The 20,356-nt window shown below is 41.5% G+C and overlaps 1 protein-coding gene across 1 annotated transcript in view; it reads right to left on the reverse strand.

Annotated features, from left to right (window-relative positions):
- Positions 1 to 20,356, reverse strand: part of SYNE1 (spectrin repeat containing nuclear envelope protein 1) — a 994,076-nt gene that overhangs the window by 885,080 nt on the left and 88,640 nt on the right. Inside the window, exon 2 of the mRNA XM_033936910.1 lies at positions 353 to 414. Coding sequence (XP_033792801.1) covers positions 353 to 414 — 62 coding nt within the window. The remainder of the gene's footprint in view (positions 1 to 352; positions 415 to 20,356) is intronic.

The following is a 20,356-nucleotide window of genomic DNA, read 5'->3' on the forward strand; positions in this document are numbered from 1 at the left end:
TATGTTATTATATCCTGAAAAATTGATTGGCCTGTGGACCCCGTTTGAGTACCCCTGCTGTATCCTCTTCTTCTGTGCCAGGTTCAGTCGCTCTTTTATCTCCTGAGATACTTAGAGAGGAATTTATCAAAGGGCATTAAGAACACTATACACACAATCACATTTGGTCATGCAAATGCAATAGCATGCACTAACTTCTAAAGGCACCCATTATATTTCTATGGGTATCTTCAGCACACAATGTGATTGTGTGCGCTAACACACTTAGCACCTTTTGATGAACTCCCACTTATCTTTTTTCTTCTTCTCCTGTGTGTATGTAGATAAGTAAATAGATAAAATTGCATGTTACCTTGGCCAGATGTGAGTTGATCCATTTCGTGAAAGTCCTCTTTTGTACCGCTTCTTGCTCATCTGGAAAAAAAAGAGAGAAACAAAGGTGTTCAAGACTGCCAGAGTGACGGTAAAGAATATATGGCAAAACACATACATATCCCCCCAAAACGCCCTATTTGTTCCCTTTTATTTAAGCATTTATATACCACTCATAGTCTAGGTTAGTGGTTCCCAACCCTGTCCTGGAGGACCACCAGGCCAATCGGGTTTTCAGGATATAATATTAATACTATAAGACAAAAAGGCGAGGGTTGGGGGGGGGGGAGTAGAGGCAGGCAGGAAAGTCAACCAGATATAATATTGCTGGAAGCTAGAAAAACTCTATCCCGAAAAGACTTCAATGAAGTACTGGGACATTAAAGCTGTCTTAAATTTGTACCTATCTGGCAACTTATACGTCTTCCATAACTGTTATTCATACAAACCTTCAATGAGATTAAAGACACTCTCATAATCAAAAACATAGACATCCAAAAACCATCCTAAATCCTAATCGTCCTAATCGCCAGGACATCCAAGAGCCGATAATCAAAATCGTCTTTCCGTACATCTAGTGAGGTGTTTCAGCCTCTGTACGTTCAAAGCATGAGATGGGCATGGTAGAGATGTGTTATGGGCAGGGTTTGGGCTGTCTCAAGGGCGGCTTAGACATGGATGTCTTGCAGTGATAATCAAACATCCTGCAAAACATCCTGGACGGAACTTACATGCTTGGAACTAGGCCTGTTTTAGAAGTGTCTAAGTGCCACAAAGGTGCTGAAACTAACCAGATGACTACTGCATGCATCAAGGGAAGACATGTTTTTTGGGGTTTTTTTCAAGGGAAGACATCCCCACACTCTCCCAGTGCTCACTGACCTCCTTCTACAAAATTCTGGTAAATGCCTGTTTCTAAAACAGAAGCATCTGGTATGGGGAAGCCTAGAAGAGCTGTTTCACACAGTTGTGTTACGTGGCCTGGTGGGTGTGCTAGTGAACCATAGAAAGGAGGACCTAGGCCCATAAGTCACTCTAACCACTACATTTACGGTAGAATGTATGAGCCCACCCAGACCCTTCTATACTGCCATATAGGTGCAACCTGCAGTGCTATTGGGGTGGTACACACGAGGGTACAGTAGGTTTTTTTTTTTTTTTTTTGGGGGGGGGTTGGAAGGCTCACCCTAAATTATAAGGGAGTTATGGTGAGATATACAACTGGCATCCTTTATGTGAAGCCACTGGTAACCCAGATGTGATGAAAAACCAACGTATAATAGAGTAAACACTTTCAACACTGAGTGTGAAGATGTCCAAAAATGTAAGACAGGAACAGCATAGACCTAATTCAATCCAAAAAATGCAAGAGGCAAGAGGCGGTTTGGCGTCCTGTTCTGAAAGAAACCTGATCGGTCGGGATACACCCTGAGGCAGCATGAATTTGTGAAACGCTGGCCACCGTTGGTGTACCGATCAGTGAAGATAAGTGGAATATTTCCACTATTATTTAACTTTTGTTGGCACATTACAGCACAGCATAAGACTTTATCATACAATGAAGGTTTTTTGCCAGTGAGGTGAACGCTCGACCACCTCTTTGAGCCGTTTTGGTGAGATGGGAGGGCCCTTTCTGAGGCTTTTTCCTTCATTTTTTGGATTGAGTTAGGTCTATGCTGTTCCTGTCTTACTATCCTTTATGTGAAGTTCACTGCAGCACTTTCTAAGGTGTTCCATTGTTCTGTCGGGATGTCTATGTGGCCAGTCCACTACTATGCTGGCCCCACCCACGTCCAAATGGTCAGGATTAGGACGTTTTCATCCTGGATGTTTTTCTTTTTAAAAAATATCTTTATTCATTTTGAAGTCATAAGTAAGTGTAACTAATAATACAATCATATTACACTATAAAAGCACTTAAATATAATTAAAATTGTAATCTATGTCAAAGAGATATATCACCCCCCCCATATTTATATTCAAAAAGTACAATCAAATCAAGAAATTAAAAATATGTTCCCACCCACCAACCCTGGACGTGTATGACCAAAGAGCAAAATCAACAATCACTATTTGCAAAATTTTGTCAATGGCTCACAAATCTTCAGAAACTTTTTGTAATGTCCCTGTTATATAGCCATAATACGTTCCTTTTTAAAAACGTGACAGAGAGACTCCCACAAAAAGGTATAGTTCAATCTATCCCAGTTTTTCCAATCCTGGATGTTTATCTGATTGAAAATGAGGTATAAAGTTAGATGTCCCGGTGGCCAAGATGTCTAAGTAGACAATTTTTTTTAAAAAAATTCTAGTTGGATGTCCAGCAGTTTGCCATTCAAAATTGGCCATTTTTGTACCTCCAACTTTGGACGTTCAGCTGGAAATGTCCAAGTTGGACTTGGATGTTTTCTTTCAAAAAAATGTCCCTCCATGGGTGCTGTTATCAATCTGGGCTACCTTTAAAGTCATGTTATTTTACCACTTACTCATGCAATTTTAGCACAGGTCCTATTTTATGCGATAAGAACTAGTTGCTAATATTTATATGTTGGTAACTTCCCCCTAAATTTTAGCAAGCTCAGATGCGCATATAGAAAGAAGTTATTTTATTAAAGGCACCACTCTTATGTATATACAGCACGTCTGCATATGGAAATTGAAAGTGTGTTCTGGGTCACACAGGGCTCCTTTAACAAAGGTACGCTAGCGTTTTTAGTGCACGCATCAGATTAGCGCATGCTAGGTGAAAAACTACCGCCTGCTTAAAAGGAGGCGGTAGTGGCTAGCACGTGCGGCATTTTAGCGCACGCTATTCCGTGCGTTAGGGCCCTAACGCACCTTTATAGAAGGAGCCCACAATTTCCAGCTAAATTATCATTTTGAATTATAATTTGGAAAATTGGGGTAGTGGTGACAGTGGGGTGCCTACCGCTCAGCTCTTGAACGCAGGTGCTAGGCATGTTCCTCCCACTTTTACTGCCGATCCTCAGCACGGTGTGCATATAATTTGCATGCTGTGTTTCTATTCCCTTCTCACTCGGCACCAGATTGCAGAGTTCTGTGCACTGGCCCCTCAGTCCCTAAACTTCCATGTTTAGAAAATTAGTTAAGACGCGGTTATTTGTAGATGCCTTTTTCTAGCCAATAATTTTCCTCTCTGGCTGAGTTGATGAATTATTCATGATCTTTACTATGCAAACTATGGTATTATTTTGTAGATATGATTTCTGAGGATGGTTTGTTTGTTTATTTTATCATGTTTTTGTTTTAAAATTATGTATATAAATTATGTAAACCGTTTAGTTTTACACGGTATAGAATTTTTTTTTTTTTTTTAAAGTTTATATTCTCCATCGATCAGAAATTGGCCATCCTGACATACATTTTCAATCCAGTCCCATCTGAAAATATTTACAAACCCTTCCCTGGATGGAAGCAAGAAATATTCTGCATGGCAGCACAAGTAGTACAAGATGATTTGAACAAATGACTGAAATTCAAACAAATACCACTTTCTTTTAGGCTTAAAGAAAACCTAGAGTTATTTTGCTAATATAGCACACTGAAAAGTGCCTGTCTGCAAACCATCTGCTTTAAGTAATTCACCTCTGTCATTTAGAATAAGCACAGACGATCCAGTATGCACATAGGTGACCGAGGCACAGAGCACATACGTTGTAGCTTAAAATGCCATCTTACACCAAGATCTCAGAGCATCTGCATTGCTCTACAATTAATTATACATTTGATTAGTCCTCAAATCCCCAAATTCTACTTATGCAATAGTGCAGTTTCACTGAGTAATGTTGCTAATATAAAAAACTGTAGCTGAGTGTTATTCAAATGCAGTTACAAGGCATACAACAGAGGGTTTCACCACATCAACCTGCGCCACTTACCCTTGAGATACTGAAAAAATCCTGTCACCAGCTTTATTGATGAGACTTGCCTGCCACCGGCTGTGCTATACTTAGCCATGGATACACTGTTAGCTCTTCGCTTTTCTGCAGAACCTCAATCTTCTTAGGTTTAAATTTTATTTGAAAGACATTTTTTTTCTCCCAAAGGACAGTCCTTGCTCTCTTTCAGCTCTGCAAACCCCTTCCCTCCCTCAGCCAGGCTCAAATCATAAGAATCCAGATCAGATTACATTTCCCGGTGTTTTCCTTTTTCTGCTGTTACACACAGCCAGTTGTGTTCCAACAGCGGTTCTGCTCTTCTCTGTCACCATCCCTTCTTACTTGTTCCTGGTAAGAGGTTTCATTTCACAACCAGTAACCAACCAGCTGCTGGAAAATCAGTGATGTCAGAAAGTCTGGCTGATTTATCCAGGGCTTGGGGCAGCCTGAGTGGACTCACAGACAGCGGATGCCAGACTGGGAAAAGCAGTTTTCCCGTTCGACTGCAGGTATTTCACCTTCCTTCTCTGGTAAGATGTTTCCATTTGTATTGTGTTCATGCTGTGAGTATCATGCTTCTATTATATTATCGTTTTATTGCGTTGTTTCAACATGTACTGTGATGAATAGACAGCTTGTCATTACTATGGTTTGATGTTTCTGTTTCCAAGCTTAACTCCCGTTTTACAAAACCACGCAAGAAGTTGTCATAATTTGTGGTACGTTACTACACGTTAAGCCTACTTTGGATAAATATAAAAGCCGTCTTTTCATGATCATGACAGGAATAGCTATCCAAATGGTCACAAGTAATTGAAGAGCCACGACAGACTTAATTACATATTTTGGTGGGCATATGTGTGTACCACATCTAAATATGAGAGAATGAATGTGGAATGTTTGGGGTTTAGTAATTCATTTAATAAAGTGTGGAGCCCACTGAGTACATTTGTTACCTCGCAATAATGGTCATGTATCTCTCCTTTTCTTAGATTTCCTTACACATCCAGGGTGGAGGGAAATGTATTTTGAGGATTAAAATTACTTAATTATAATATTATAATCACATAATATATCTTATTGTATTAATAATTGGGAGGAGGGTGGGAAAAAATGATTGTTTTATGTATTACTTGTGAAATTAATTGTGTGTTTTATGCAGTGCTTTATGTTCAATTAATTGTATTGCACTGTCAAAGTTTGAAAGTCAATAAAATTTATTTTTTTATTTTTTTTTTATAATTCTTTATTGATTTTTAAACAAGAACAGTGTTATATAAATAAAAGAACAGTATATTATTGCATTCAGTCACAACACTAATATCTATATAGATAACAGAACTATCATTCGATAATTACATTATTTTGCATATAGTAATAACATAAGAACCAAGTAAATAATATAAAATGAAACCAAGTTACCTAAAATATCATTATCAATATTTCCTCCCAACCCCCCCAACCCACCACCCTCCCTGGATAAATAAACCAAGATAAATAAACCAAGAAAAAAGTAAGACAAAATACAGTATTATATTTGTACAAATGTAGTCACTGGGCACCAAATTTTGTTGAATATTCCACTAAGTCCCCTACACTCTGCATTAATCCGTTCATATTTGTATATAGTACACACATTCACCCACCAGAAAGTATAATTTATTCTATCATGATTCTTCCAATTACTTGTAATCAATTGAATGGCTATACCTGTAAGAATTAAAAATAGACGACTTTTATACTTATCTAAAGTGGGTTTAACATGTAAAATTGTTCCACAAATTATAGCCTCATATGTTAATGGAATATTTGAATCTAAAACTAATAAAATTTAAATTAAAAAAAAAGGAAAAAAAAAAAAAAAAGAGGTTTTTTTTTTTTTTTTTTTTTTTTTTAGTAGAAACTTTTTTATTCACCAACATGAAAAATAAACACATAACAGAGAGAACACAATTATTTTCTCAGTACAATGCCTCAATACAGAATAGCATGGTAACACCCAACTAGAAATCCCAGATAACAGCGAGAGTCCAGTGCATTGAATGCTCTGTGCTTCTCTGTTAGTCATAGAGTTCCTATGAGCATCGGAGCAGCTCAGAACATTCAGTGCGCCAGCCGACACTAAAAACCTCTTGCATAGTTTTGTTAAAGGTGTGTGTATGTGTGTGTGTGTGTGGGGGGGGGGTTAATTTGTTATTTAAAGTTTGTATTATGCTACTGGGAGGTTTAAGAACAACAATGCAACAGACACCCAAAAAAAGCAAGTCTTTGGTTTTGAAACACTGTTATAGTGAGGGGTGTGCAAATATTTCTGGGGTCATTATTCAAACCAATTTATCTGGCCAGAAATAGCTCCTAGCCAGTTAACTTGCTTGTTCGGGGCTAATCACTAATTTTCAGTGGCAATTAACTGGTTAGCTCTGAACTGAAAAATTGGTTATTTTGGGGGTTTCTGAGGGTGGAGCCAGCACTTGGCCAGTGAAGAACCGAAATTCAGCATTTACCTCCCTTTTATGAAGCTGTGTTAGGCTTTTTTATCGCATGCCAATGACATTAGCTCCGACACTCATAGAGATTCTATGAGCATCAGAGCTAATACCACCGTGGCCGGTGATTTAAAAAAAAAAAAAAAGCCTAATGTGACTTCATAAAAGGGAAAATTAACCAGCTAGGTTAACCACTTAAATAGGATCACTAAAAGTCATTCCTATATATTTATGTTCTTATCAGTGGCGTACCAAGGGGGGAGGATGGGAGGGGGATGCGGGGGGTTGGGGGTGGAGGTCCGCCACGGGTGCACGCTCCAAGGGGGTGCATAGCCGGCCGGATCCGGAACTAGAGAATGACATGGTGGCTGTTACCTGCGGCTAGCCGCGGGTAACCCATCACAACGTGAGGAAAAGCCTGTGTCCACCGTGGCTACAGGGACAAGGCCATTCACCGCCCCATGGAGCGGTGAATGGCCTTGTCCCCGCAGCTAAGGGAGGGAATGCGCACGGTCACCTATTGCGCTCCCTCCCTCCTTACTGCCGCCGCCGAGTTGAAATTGAAACAGCTCCCTTTCTCCCTCCCTGCCCCTTACCTTCGTGGCCGCGAGTCTAAATTGTCTTCTTACAGCAGCCAGAGCATTGAAGCTGCGTATGGCTGCCGTAAAGATCATCTTTGACACAACCGGAAGTTGCATCAGAGACGGCCTTTACGGCAGCCATATGCAACTATAATGCGCCGACTGCTGTAAGAAGGCAGTTTAGACATCGCCAGCCACAGGTAAAGGGCAGGGAGGTTTGTCGGACCGGGCCTGTTGTCTTGGGGGGGGGGGGTAATAGTGCCACGAAGTAAGGGGCAGGAAGGAGGAAATGTGGGGTGGAGAGGAAAGATGCTGAAGGGAAATGGGTAAAATAGAGTGGGGAGAAGGATGCTGAAAGCACATGGGGAAGACAGAGTGGGGAGAAGATGCTGAAGGGAAATGAAGAACAGAGAGTGGGGAGAAGATGCCACAGGGAAATGGGGAAGAGAGTGCAGGGAGAAGGAAGCTGAAGAGAAATGGGGAAGAGAGAGTGGGGAGAAGATGCTGGCAGGGAAGAAGACATAGATGCCAGACTATGGGGGAGCGGAGGGAAGAAGGGTGCCAGACCAATTTGGAAGGGGAGAGAAAGGGAGAGGCACAGTAACAGAACAAATGGAAGACGCAGAAAGAAGAGAGACAGTGGATTGAAGGAATTGAATGATAAGATGAGGAAAGCAGAAACTAGACAACAAAGGTAGAAAAAAAAATTATATTTCTTTTTTTTCCTTCAAGATAAAGTAGTATATTAGTTGTGTTGATAAAAATTTATAAACAAAGCCCTGCCAGCTGAACATCTCTTTCTCCAGTTCAGCAGCCAAAACTTTGATTTATAAGGAAGGAATAAGCTAAATATTGCAGTACTGAGGCTTGTATGGATTCGGTGGGGATGGGGACGGGGCGGTAAATGGGATGGTGGTGAAGGGGACGGTGGGCCGGGGACGGTGCAGTGACAGGGTCAGATTTTTTCTCCATGTCATTCTCTATCCAGAACCTCCCGTGCTGCTCCAAACGGCACCTCAGTGCGGCTGCCGTACTTATAACAAAGCAGAGTCGGCAGCCGCCTCTGTTCCGGAAGAGTTAAGTGACGTCAGGGGAGGGGGGGTGGCCAGAAGCCGCAGTCATCACGGGGTCTTGTCGCAACTCCCTGCATCTGCCGGCTCAGCCCCCTCCGACATCACTTACCTCTTCCATCTGGAGCAGAAGCAGTCATTGTGGGACCTTGCTGATTTGGGATGAAGAAAGAAAGGAGCATAGTAGGGTGGTGAAGGGAGAGAAGGGAGGTCAGGGTGTTATGGAAGGGTGTGGAGCGTGAGAAAGGGGGGGTCAGAGTGGTATGGAATCATGGTGAAGGGTGAGAAAGGCGGTCAGGGTGGTATGAAAACATGGTGAAGGGTTGAAAGGGGGTTAGGGTGTTATGAAAGGGTGTGGAAGGTGAGAAAGGGGGGTCAGGGTGGTATGGAATCATGGTGAAGGGTGAGAAAAGGGGTCAGGGTGGTATAGAAGCATGGTGGAGGGATAGAAAGGGGCAGATGCTGATGGAATTGCAGGGAAATAGACATAAGGTGGAATGATACTGCATGGAATTGGGTTGGAGGGAGAGAAAGGGGCAGATGCTGATGGAAGTGGGGGGATTAGAGAGGAGAGAGTGAAATGCCAGACCATGGAAGTGTGGGAGAGAGAAGACGAGGAGAGGAGAGAGATGCCAGACCACTGGAGGAGGGAAGGGAAGAAGATGGATGCCAGACCAATAGTGGTGATGGGAGAGATGAAAGGAGGAGGCATAAAGTTTCTGGAAGAGGAATAGAAAGAGAGAAGATGCCATATAGAAGGGGCAGAGAGAGGGTAGACAGTGGATGAAAGGAAGAGAGTGACAAAAAGATGAGGAAAACAGAAACCAGAGAAGACAAGTTAGAAAAAAATTATATTTATTTATTTATTTTTTGCTTTAGGTGAGATACATCTCTGTTTCTGTGATGTTGCATTGTATGCAGAGTCCAGCTTCTTGGTGCTTCAGTTTAACCTTTGTCTACGTATTTTTATTCTATCTCCCCATTTACAAAACTGTAGAGCATTTTTTAGCGTTGGCATCTGAGCTGTTACCACCGTGGCTAAAAACCACACTACAGTTTTGTAAAAGGGGGAGGGGCTAGTTTGTAATTACATATTCCATACTATGCAAAGGTGTTGTCTGTGTTCTGTGTGTTCAAAAAGACATGGTTTTCTGTTAGGATTGACTGTGTAGGATTGATCTGTACTAGTCTGGCTTGTTTAGTTTTACAATGGGTTTATTGATGTATTGCTCACTGCAGTATGTAAGATGCTGCCTTTTCCTAGGTATTCATGTGTGACGTGTTTATTGTTACTAAAAATCATGTTTTTCATACAGATGAGGGGGATGTCAAAAAATGAAGGGCCCCGGGTGTCACATATGCTAGGTACGCCACTGGTTCTTATGTTCTAATCCATAGCCAGTTAAGTGCTGAATATTGCACTTAATTGACTTTGTGTTAGCCAGCTCCAGAAACCCAGAAATTCACCCCCTCTTCTACTAAACCGCGCTAGCGGTTTTAGCACAGGGAGCCATGCTGAATGGCTCGCACTGCCCCCGATGCTAGCGCGGTTTTGTAGAAGAGGGGATCAATGTCAGTTCCTGGACATTTCCTGTCATTACATTTCTGCATTTAACTGCCAGCAGCAGTCAGCAAAATGCTGATCACCACCAGCTGAATAAAGGGTACTCTATTTCTATATTATTTATATTATTTCATGTGCTTTATTTGTTGTATATATTGATTTGTTGTAACACGCTTGAAGCTCTTTTGATGTAAAAATTCCAGTCACATAAAGGATGAAGATAATGGTAAAGGTCAATATCATCTGATTTAACAAAATATTTTCTTTATTTTTAAATCAAGGGAAAATATCCTGAAAATATAAGCATATTTGTTCTGCATGTCATACTCTACAACAGGGATTCTCAACTCAATCCACAGGACACACGAAGCCAGTCAGGATATACACAATGAATATGTATGAGATATTTGCATTCATTGTAGGGTTCTGCAAACAAATATATCTGTAAATTCACCGTGGATATCCTAAAATCATGACTAGCTGAGTGTTTCCCAAGGTCTGGGTTGAGAATCCCCATTTAGGAGTGGGGAGGGGGAAGGAGGAGGAGGGAGAGATGGTGGTGTGACTAGGAAAGTTTGATCGGGAGGGGGTGGATGACAATGAGATGATTTCCAACCCTGAGCCCTCTGGCTGCCTCTCTGTTTATTCCAAATCTCATTCTGGTACTCCAATAGCCTTTCTCATGGAATTTCAAGCCTCATTCTGGTGCTCCAATAGCTTCTCTCAGTGTATTCCAAACCTCAGTCTGGTGCCTTCAATGCATTCCAAGCCTTACTCTAGTGTCCACATTGAATAGGGTTACCAGATGTCCAGGAAAACCCAGACATGTCCTATTTTTAGAGGACTGTCCATGTGCCTGGATGGATTTTCTAAAACCTGGCAGGTTTTGGAGAACTCTGGCAGTGTCCAAAGGGCCTCTGAGCATGCATGGATGATGCATCCATGCATGCTCGGAGGCCCTCAGATACGGCCTGGGGGTCAGAAATGAAAAGATGAGCTTTCTGGGGTAGGATTAGAAGCTAGACAGGAAGGGGCTAGAAGCAGAATGAGGTGGGGTGAGAGGCTAAATAGGGCGGGGCTGGGGCAGAATGGGGTTTGGCCATGCATCCAGGATTTTACACAGCAAAATATAGTAACCCTAACACTGACGGGACGGGCTATGTACTGTATGCAAAATGTGCACCTTGTATAGATGCACCACTGGGAAGGGGAGAGGAGGAGGAAGCCAAGTGCACTCTAGAAGAAACAAATCTTTCTTATGCTGGTTAGTTTTGTGTTTCACTAATAAGATACCAATTGATTGTAGGACCCCAGACAAAGTACCTAAGCAGTATATTAATCAGCCTGCAGCTAAGAAAAAATACATTCTGTACATCAGCAGACCTGCCAAGTATTCTTTCAGTGGAAGACTCCCACGTTTTGTGGGTCAACTCCTGCAGGTGAGCTGCGATCTCCTGCTGAGTGGCCTCCCTGTCCAGCGGCAGCAGGAAATACTTCATAAAACATCAATTCCTTCTGCAGCGGTTTTTGTCAGAAGATCAATTGAAAGATAAGTGGTTTATATATTTATAGAATTTTTAAGTAAACAGCACATTAAGACATAAATAAAGACTGTTGAATACGTTGAAAATGCTAAGTTAAATAAATGAGCCAATGAGGCAGCATAGCGGTATACACTTGGACTGAAATAATTTCTAGTTCTGTGTACCGGTTCTGAAGGCTCAAAATAAAAAATTGTAAAAATCTAGATGTTTGTCAACTTTTAAAGATATGGTTGTATCTGCTCTGATCTATGAAAAAATCGATATGATATGATATGAAAACAAAGTTCTGGTGGGTAGTTGTATGGTTTATCAAACTGCCAGTGGTGAAGATTGTTGACCTAGGGGTTGCTAATCTTACAGCAGCAAGAATTGACATTTTATGAAGTTTTTCATGCTGCTTCTGGACTGGGAGAGGCCATTCTTTTGGTATCTGGCAGCCAATCAGCTGTGCCAGGGGTGGAGCAATGGGCAGCATTGGGCAGAGGAATGGGTGGGAATGGGCAGAAAAATGGGTGAAATGGGGTAGGCTGGGAGCAGACCCTGAATCTCTTGACAGATCTGCATCAGTAATCATAAACAGGAAGGCAATGTGTTTCTAGTATTTAATCCAAATCTGCAGAGGTAAACTTTCAAATGCTCAAAAACTATTTACTAGGTATAAGCTCCCTTCTTCTATGGGGTGCTAGGTGAATACCCAGACCATACCTGAATGATGACAAAAGGGGCACATAAAAAATTTCTCTGTCAGGAAGAGGGATGGAACCAGCTTTAAAGCAGGGGAAGGGGTGCGTGCAAGCTAGCATCAGACAGTCCACTCACTCACTCAAGTTCAATTTATTTTATATACCGCAAATATAAAACAAAAGTTGAAATCTAAACGGTTTACAATGAATTTAAAATGGAGAAATAAAATAAAATAATACAAAACAAACTATTACAATTAAAGAGGAGACCAATAAGAAAAAATTACAATAAAATTTGAAATGGGCATTAGGGAAAAGGAAAAAAAGGGAGCCCATCTTAATATAACTTCTATTTAAAAAAACAAACAAACTATAAGGTAAATGCTTTAGAGAAGTAAAATGCCTTTAATTGGGCTTTAAATGTAATAAACAATTTTTCTTCATGAAGATAAATAGGAAGAGAATTTCAGAAAACTGGCGCCATTACTGAAAATGAAGAATTTCTGTGTACATCAAGAAATAATTGCCTAAAAGAAGGAACACACAAAAGATGTTGGTCAGATGAACGAAGAGATCTACGTGCTGTATAATGAACCAAAAAACTAAGGGCTCCTTTTACAAAGCCGCACTAGGGCCTTAATGCGTGGAATAGTGCGTGCTAAATTGCTGCACGCACTAGCTGCTACCGCCTCCTTTTGAGCAGGCGGTAGATTTTCACGGTGGCCAATCTAGGTCAGTAGTACCTTGACAAAACCCAAGGTGTAGCAATATTCCATGCTAACGATACAGGGTAAGCAGTGGCATCCCCTGTGTCTTTCTCAATAACAGACTATGGACTTTTCCTCCAGTAACTTGTCCAAACCTTTCTTAAAACCAGCTACGCTATCCACTCTTACAACATTCTCTGGCAAGAGCTTAACTATTCTGTGAGTGAAAAAAAAATTTCTCCTATTGGTTTTAAAAGTATTTCCCTGTAACTTAATCGAGTGTCCCCTAGTCTTTGTAATTTTTGATGGAGTGAAAAATCGATCCACTTGTACCCATTCTACTCCACTCAGGATTTCAATCATATCTCCCCTCAGCCATCTCTTTTCCAAGCTGAAAAGCCCTAACTGTTTTAGTCTTTCTTCATACAAGAAGAGTTCCATCCCCTTTACCATCTTGGTTGCTCTTCTTTGAACCTTTTCTTGCGCCACTATATCTTTCTTGAGACAAGGAGACCAGAACTGAACGCAATACTCCAAATGAGGTCGCACCATGGAGCTATACAGGGCCATTATAACATTCATATTCTTGTTAACCATCCCTTTTTTAAAATAATTCCTAGCATCCTATTTGCTTTTTTGGCTGCCACCACACATTGGGCGGAAGGTTTCATTGTATTGTCTATGATGACACCCAGATCCTTTTCTTGGGTTCTAATCCCCAAGGTGGACCCTAGCATCCAGTAACTGCGATTTAGGTTATTCTTCCCAATGTGCATTTGTCCACATTAAATTTCCAACTTTGCATTTGTCCACATTAAATTTCATCTGCCACTTGGACACCCTGTCTTCCAATTTCCTAAGGTCCGCATGCAATTTTTCACAATCCCCATGCATTTTAACAACTTTGAACAGTTTAGTGCCATCTGCAAATTTAATTAACTCACTCGTTGTTCCAATATCCAGATCATTTATAAATAAGTTAAATAGCATCAGTCCCAGTACAGACCTCTGCGGCACTCCACTGTTTACTCTCCTCCATTGAGAAAAATGACCATTTAACCCTACTCTCTGTTTTCTATCTGATAACCAATTCCTAATCCACAACTGAACTTTACCACCTATCCCATTACACTTTAATTTTCTCAGGAGCTTCTCGTGAGGAACTTTATCAAAAGCTTTCTGAAAATCTAGATATACTATATCAACCGGCTCACCTTTATCCACATGTTTATTAATTGCTCCTCTCTGCCTCAGATGTAAGTTTCCATTATGGGCTATCTGGCTGGTAGTGCTGCTCAACCTGAGACTCCCTTTCTTCTTTCAATGAAATTCTGCAGGGTGAGAAGGGTCCCCCCACATCTTCTCACTATAGTAAGACAGAACCAGGTTTTGGACCTGGAACTTGGCCCAGTCTCTGATTCCTTTCTTCTGCAAGTGCCTATAATGTCTAAAGTGGGTTGCATAGACAGGCTGAATCTTTATATCTCTATGTCAGTTTCAGGTATAGGCAGGCAAAGGGCTTTCCCTTGGATAAATAGTCAGTGGCAGGAGAGGGTACCAATGACAAATTTGGCACCAAAAGCAGAGCTTAAATCCTCTTTGGTGGTGCACCTTCTGCTATCAGGAGCACCCTTTCAGAAAATCCATCTTGGCTTCTAATTGGGATTAATTCCAGAAGTTACCAAAAGCCTTGACATGAACACCTGACAGGCACTGATGCCAGAATGCCTGCAAAGCTCGAAGAATCCCCTTTTGAAACTCCCTGCTCCAAGCAAGTGCAGGAAATTCAAATGTGAAAAAACATGAGGTCAAAGGTACAGCCTCTAATTACTAGGGCTGCAGGTAGCTGAAAGAACCACAGCACTAATAATGGACTCTTTCCAAACTGTCAGCTAAGGAAAACTGCCAGATATCACTGGATATGAACTTAAAGCTCTTTTTTTTAGGAACAACCAGGAGCAAAATACACAAAGAATTAAGGGGCTCATAATCAAAAGAGAAAAACGTCCAAAAACCGGCCTAAAACGGCACTTGGACGAACATTTCTCTAAAACGTTCAAGTGCCGATAATCAAACCGGGTTTTGGACGTATTTCTAAACGATTTAGGCCTTCATAGAGCTGCTCAACGTCCAAAGCTAAACGGGGCGTTTTGGGAGGCGTGTTGAGGGCGGGAGTTGGGCGGGACGTGGGCTGGCTTAGACTTAGTCGTACAGCATGTATAACCGAAAGTTAAACAACAGAGCCTAGAGGAAACTTGGACGTTTTGACTTAGACCATCTAAAACATGGTCTAAGTCACTAAAACCCACCTAAACTCACCAGATAATCACTGAAAACACATAACACAGACCTCCACACACTACCCCAGTGATTACTAACACCCCCACCCCAATAAAAATGTTAATCATAACTTGAAATTTCAGCCTCCAGACCATCATCACCTGGGCTGCCTAGCATAGGAAAGCCTAGTTGTCCAGCCCAGAGGCAGCTTAAGTCATCTTGGGGGTGGGTTTGGGACCCATAGAGAGATGGACCCATTCCCATAAGCTCCTGTAATCACTTCATTGTTACTGAAATATGTGCATTCCCTTATACACCCCCAAAACCCTTTTTGTACTGGCATATAAGTGACTCCTACATCCATAAGGGCTATAGGGGTGGTAGATAAGTGGGTCTAGGGGATTCTGGAGGTGGTTTGGGGGGCTCACCGTCACCTATAAGGGAGCTGTAGTGAGGAGAAGCCATGGCACCCTGTTTGTGAAGTTCACAGCAGTGCCCTGTAAGGTACCCCACTATTTAGGCGCCCTGTCTGGGTGTTCTGTCAATCACTTTGCAGACCCCTCCCACGTCCAACAGGGCTTGTTCTAGACGTTTTGGACTTGGATGGACATTTGTACGAAAATGGACTATAAAGATAGACGTTTTAGATCAGATCTGCAGGACATATATTTTGGACGATTTTCGAAAGTCAAAAGAAGTTGGACGTCTCTTTCGAAAATGTCACTTAGGCACTTTTTGACTTTGGACGACTTGCGAAAAGGACGTAAACAGACTTAGACGTCCCTTTTGATTATGCCCCTCCACCTGTATATGTTCTCTTGCTGACACATAGGGATGTGCACGGGCAAAAGCCTTTAGATTGCTTTTAATCTGTGCTGCTCTTTTCCTGATTTTTCAAACTTTTTCCGTTTGTGTCATGTATTCATGTAAATAAAAAATTCTAATGTTCATAAATCAACTTTATGCATGTTAATTCATAGGACAGCACAAGTTCAATTAATTCTGTACACATTACCCCCCAGGCATAAGTCCTTACAACCAAAGTTAGGTGCGAGAATCATGCTACACTAGTATTCTGTGAAGGGTGTTGTATGCAGAATGCCCTGTACAGAATACTAGTTTAGTGCAGTTGGGTGCCTTTTACTAAGGGCTCCTTTTACGAAGGCGCGTTAGGGCTTTAACGCACGGAATAGCGCTTGCTAAAATGCCACGCAGCTAGCCGCTACCTCCTCCTCTTGAGCAGGCGGTAGTTTTTTGGCTAGCGCATGCTATAGCACGGCTAATCCGGTGCGTGCACTAAACACGCTAGCGCACCTTCGTAATAGGAGCCCTAAATCTGGCCTTATATTCTTTCAGATGCACTGGCATTCAAGGCTCATTAACAAATACACGCCTGCAGTACTTAGATGCTTAAAATAAATACCTACATGTCACCCCTTTCCATAAATCACTTCGCTGGCTCTCTATCTGCCATCGCAAACAGTTCAAGATCTTATTGCTGACCTACAAATGTGTTCATTCTACTGCCCCTCAATATCTCTCCTCGCTTCTCTCTCCTTATATAACTTCGTTCCTCAGATAAGTCGCTATTAGCTTTAGCCTTCTCCTCCACTGCCAGTTCCAGACTTTGTTCCTTTCAACTAGCTGCCCCCTATGCCTGGAATAAATTACCTGAGTTTGTCCGTCAAACCTCTTCCCTTGTTTAAAAGCAGACTGAAAATTCACCTTTTTGATATTGTCTTCAATCCTTAACCCTACTCCTCTGCCCTCCAATCCAGCCCACTGATTAACCGTTCCCCTTAACTGTATCCACGACATCCTGTTTGTCTTTGTGAAGCAGAACTAAGATTGTGATGTCATAATGCCTCCTTCCACCAATAAAACACAACCTCATCAGTGATGTCACAATGGCTTGATTGTCCTGTACTCCCCTCTGCCCTCCAACCAGCTGATTAACCATTCCCCTTAACTGTATCCACGACATCCTGTTTGTCTGTCTTAGCTGTTTAGATTGTAAGCTCTTTCTAGCAGAGACTCTTCTTCTTTGTGATTGTTTGCTGCCCTGCGTGTGTCTGGTAGCGCTATAGAAATAATTCATAGTAATAGTAGTAATCACCTATAATTCAATGACAGCTTCACAATATGGCAGATATGTGGCAGACTAAGATGTATACAGACCCATCACCAGGCAAGATAATACCACAAGAAGTTGTAGGGTGAGGCCAGCTACATGGGATATGGAAACCTTTTCAATGATGTGGCCATCTATTAACACCTGTCACTATAAAGTTAATATAGAGTGCTCATGTCCTGCCCTAATCAGGTCATTTACACACCTTTCACTTTCTTCTGGATCCTGATGTGTTCATCATCATACTTTGGATGGAATATGTTTTATCTCTTTTTTTTTTTTTCTGTCGGTCCCAGCTTTTCTTCTGTTATTCTTTCCTGAGGATCTGAAAAAAGAGCACCAGAAGAAAGGCTGGTACCTAGAGAGAAGGAGAGTATCTAGAAAATAATGTCAAGAGAAGAGGTGAAGCAGAGAAAGAAAGAAGCTTTCCAGAAAGAAAATTAGAACACAGGTTGATAAGGCAGAAAGAAGAGCCTTGAACTGGAGTGTTAGAAGGAAGGCTGGGATTTGGCCATGTACTTGTAACCTGGGTTGTCCACTGTTGGAAACAGGATACTGGGCTCAAAGGACCTTCAGTCTGTCCCAGTATGGCAACTCTTATATTCTTATGAAAACACAAGAGAGCAGAAAGAATGAAGAACTAGCTAAGACACAGGTGTCAAACTCAAGGCCCGTGGGCCAAATTCGTCCCGCCTGGTCGTTTTATGCAGCCCGTGGTCTGATGCCCCCAGTGTTACCTTGTGGCCGGCTCCCTCCTCCTCACAGCCGTAGTGTGCATGGAGCCGCATGCAGCGGTTCCTCGCATGTCCCACATCTTATCCAGAAGCATTCCCTCTGACGTTTCAACGTCAGAGAGAAGGCTTCCGGTTCAGGTACAGGACACATGAGGAGCCGCTACACATGGCTTCATGCACACTGCGGCTGTGAGGAAGAGGGAGCAGGCCACAAGATAACACCTGGGGGCATTAGACCACGGGCCGCAAAAAACGGCCAGGTTGGAGCCGGCCAAAAGGTAAGACACCCGCTGGAGGGAGGCACAGCATGGAGGGAGGGAGACAACAAAGGTAGGGGGAATGATTTTTATTTTCAAGTTAGTGTATGAATTGTGTCAATTTTTAGCATTTTAATCTGCTGTCTATCTTTTGCACTGCTCAGAAAGAAATACATTTGTTTCTTTTTTTCTGAGGGTTGTGCTGCATGCAGAATCTTGAATCTTAGAGTGTTTTTTTAAATGTATTAGTACTTTTTGTTTTTGGTCCCATATTTGCATAGGGGTTATCTGTGTTCCGGTAGGAATGAATGTTGAGAAGCATACAGTGTGCTTTGTGCGGTTTAATTATGTGGTTAACCATTACCATTATGTGTTAATAAAATTATATTGTGTGTGTATATATGAAAAATGAATGAAAAAAATGGTGTTATAATTAGTATTATTATGGGGGCAGGGTCTGGGGCGGAGATTGGGCGGGGTCTGGTCCGTGACTTAGCCTGTGTTTTGGATTTCAGCCCCTTAATGTGATTGAGTTTGACACCCCTGAGCTAAGAAGTCAAATAGGTTTTAGAATGAATACAGGGTACAATATGAGTATTTTGTGTGCATATAAATAGGATAAGTATATTAACCATCACAGAAACACTCAAACTATGTTTTGTACAACCATTACAGAAGCTCTGAATTGACTCCCCCAGTCACTAGTAGCAGTATAGAAGATTTCAATAAACAACTGAAAAGGAATAAGAAATGCAAGAGAAAGACCCAAAAGAAGAGGAATTATCAGTTCAGCAACTAGCTTATTTGGAAATAGATGAATGTGATAGGTTCCAGGAGAGGGAAAGATTCTCAAATTGTATTTAAAGATATGTAGGATGAATAAGGTCACAACCAGGATATAGGGACAATCTATTGATATTATACCAATTAATTGAATACAGTATTGTGCAGCACAAATTATTATTGAGAGAATTCTACCAACAAGGACACATGGCCAAATGAAAAGGAGAAAGATAATGACTCCTTGGAAAAAAAACTGCATTGAAGGAATAAACAAAACCATTTTGAGCAGAAGTGTCCTTGATAGACAAGATCGAGTTCACCAAAGATAATGAGAAAGATTCAAAACGTCAAATTGAAACGTGCAAAATTGCTGAAGAAAGACCCTGAATTCATATGCTTCAATAATAAATTGAAAGTAACAGCGAATCACACAATTGGTGAACATGTGAAGAAACGAAAAGTGATAAAAATTGGGAAACATTACTAACTCCCTCCCCCCCCCCCCCCCTTTTTACTAAGCTGTGGCCCAGAGCGCTAAGTTCTCCAACACTCATACTCTACTGCGTTGGAGCAGTGTCAGAGCATTTAGCATACCGGGCCACAGTAGAACCCTATACCACGACTTAGTAAAAGGTGGCCTAAAATACTCATAGAGGTATTATGTAATAGTTTAGAAGAAGCAGGTTTGTCGCAACTAGATTTTTTTTTTTCTCAATTTCAACAAGAATGAAATAGATTGGAAACAGTCTAAATGGCCTCCAGGGGAAGTAAAGAGAAATTCTTGCCTTCAGTTTCAAGTTTATTAAAACTTTCCTGCCCATTGGATGGGCCTTCTGGGTGGCTTACAATCTGAAAACAAAAAGGGACAGAGTAGTACAGTGAATTGAAGGGTGAGGGCAGAACTACAATATTGATGGGAAAGTAGGGGGAGGGAAAAAACAAAGAGGGATGACACATCAGGGCACTGCAACCAGAGATTAGTGGACTAGTAATTAGCATGCGATGTTTAATGTAACTGAAATGCATCTTTAAAGAGAAAAGTTTTAAATTAAGTTGTAAGCTTTATTCAACAGTCTTACAGCAAAAAAAACACACCAAATAACTACAGTAAGTTCAAAATGCAACAATGAGCCTACTGAAAAGCCTACAAACCCATGACTCAGTCTCTCCAGCACTAATATCGGCTCACTGGATGCCCATAACCAAATATTGCACTTTCAAAGGCCTAGTGTTGGTATATAAATCTCTCTACAACATGACACCCG

The sequence above is a fragment of the Geotrypetes seraphini genome, chromosome 3 (assembly GCF_902459505.1).
Source record: "Geotrypetes seraphini chromosome 3, aGeoSer1.1, whole genome shotgun sequence".
Classification (NCBI taxonomy): domain Eukaryota; kingdom Metazoa; phylum Chordata; class Amphibia; order Gymnophiona; family Dermophiidae; genus Geotrypetes; species Geotrypetes seraphini.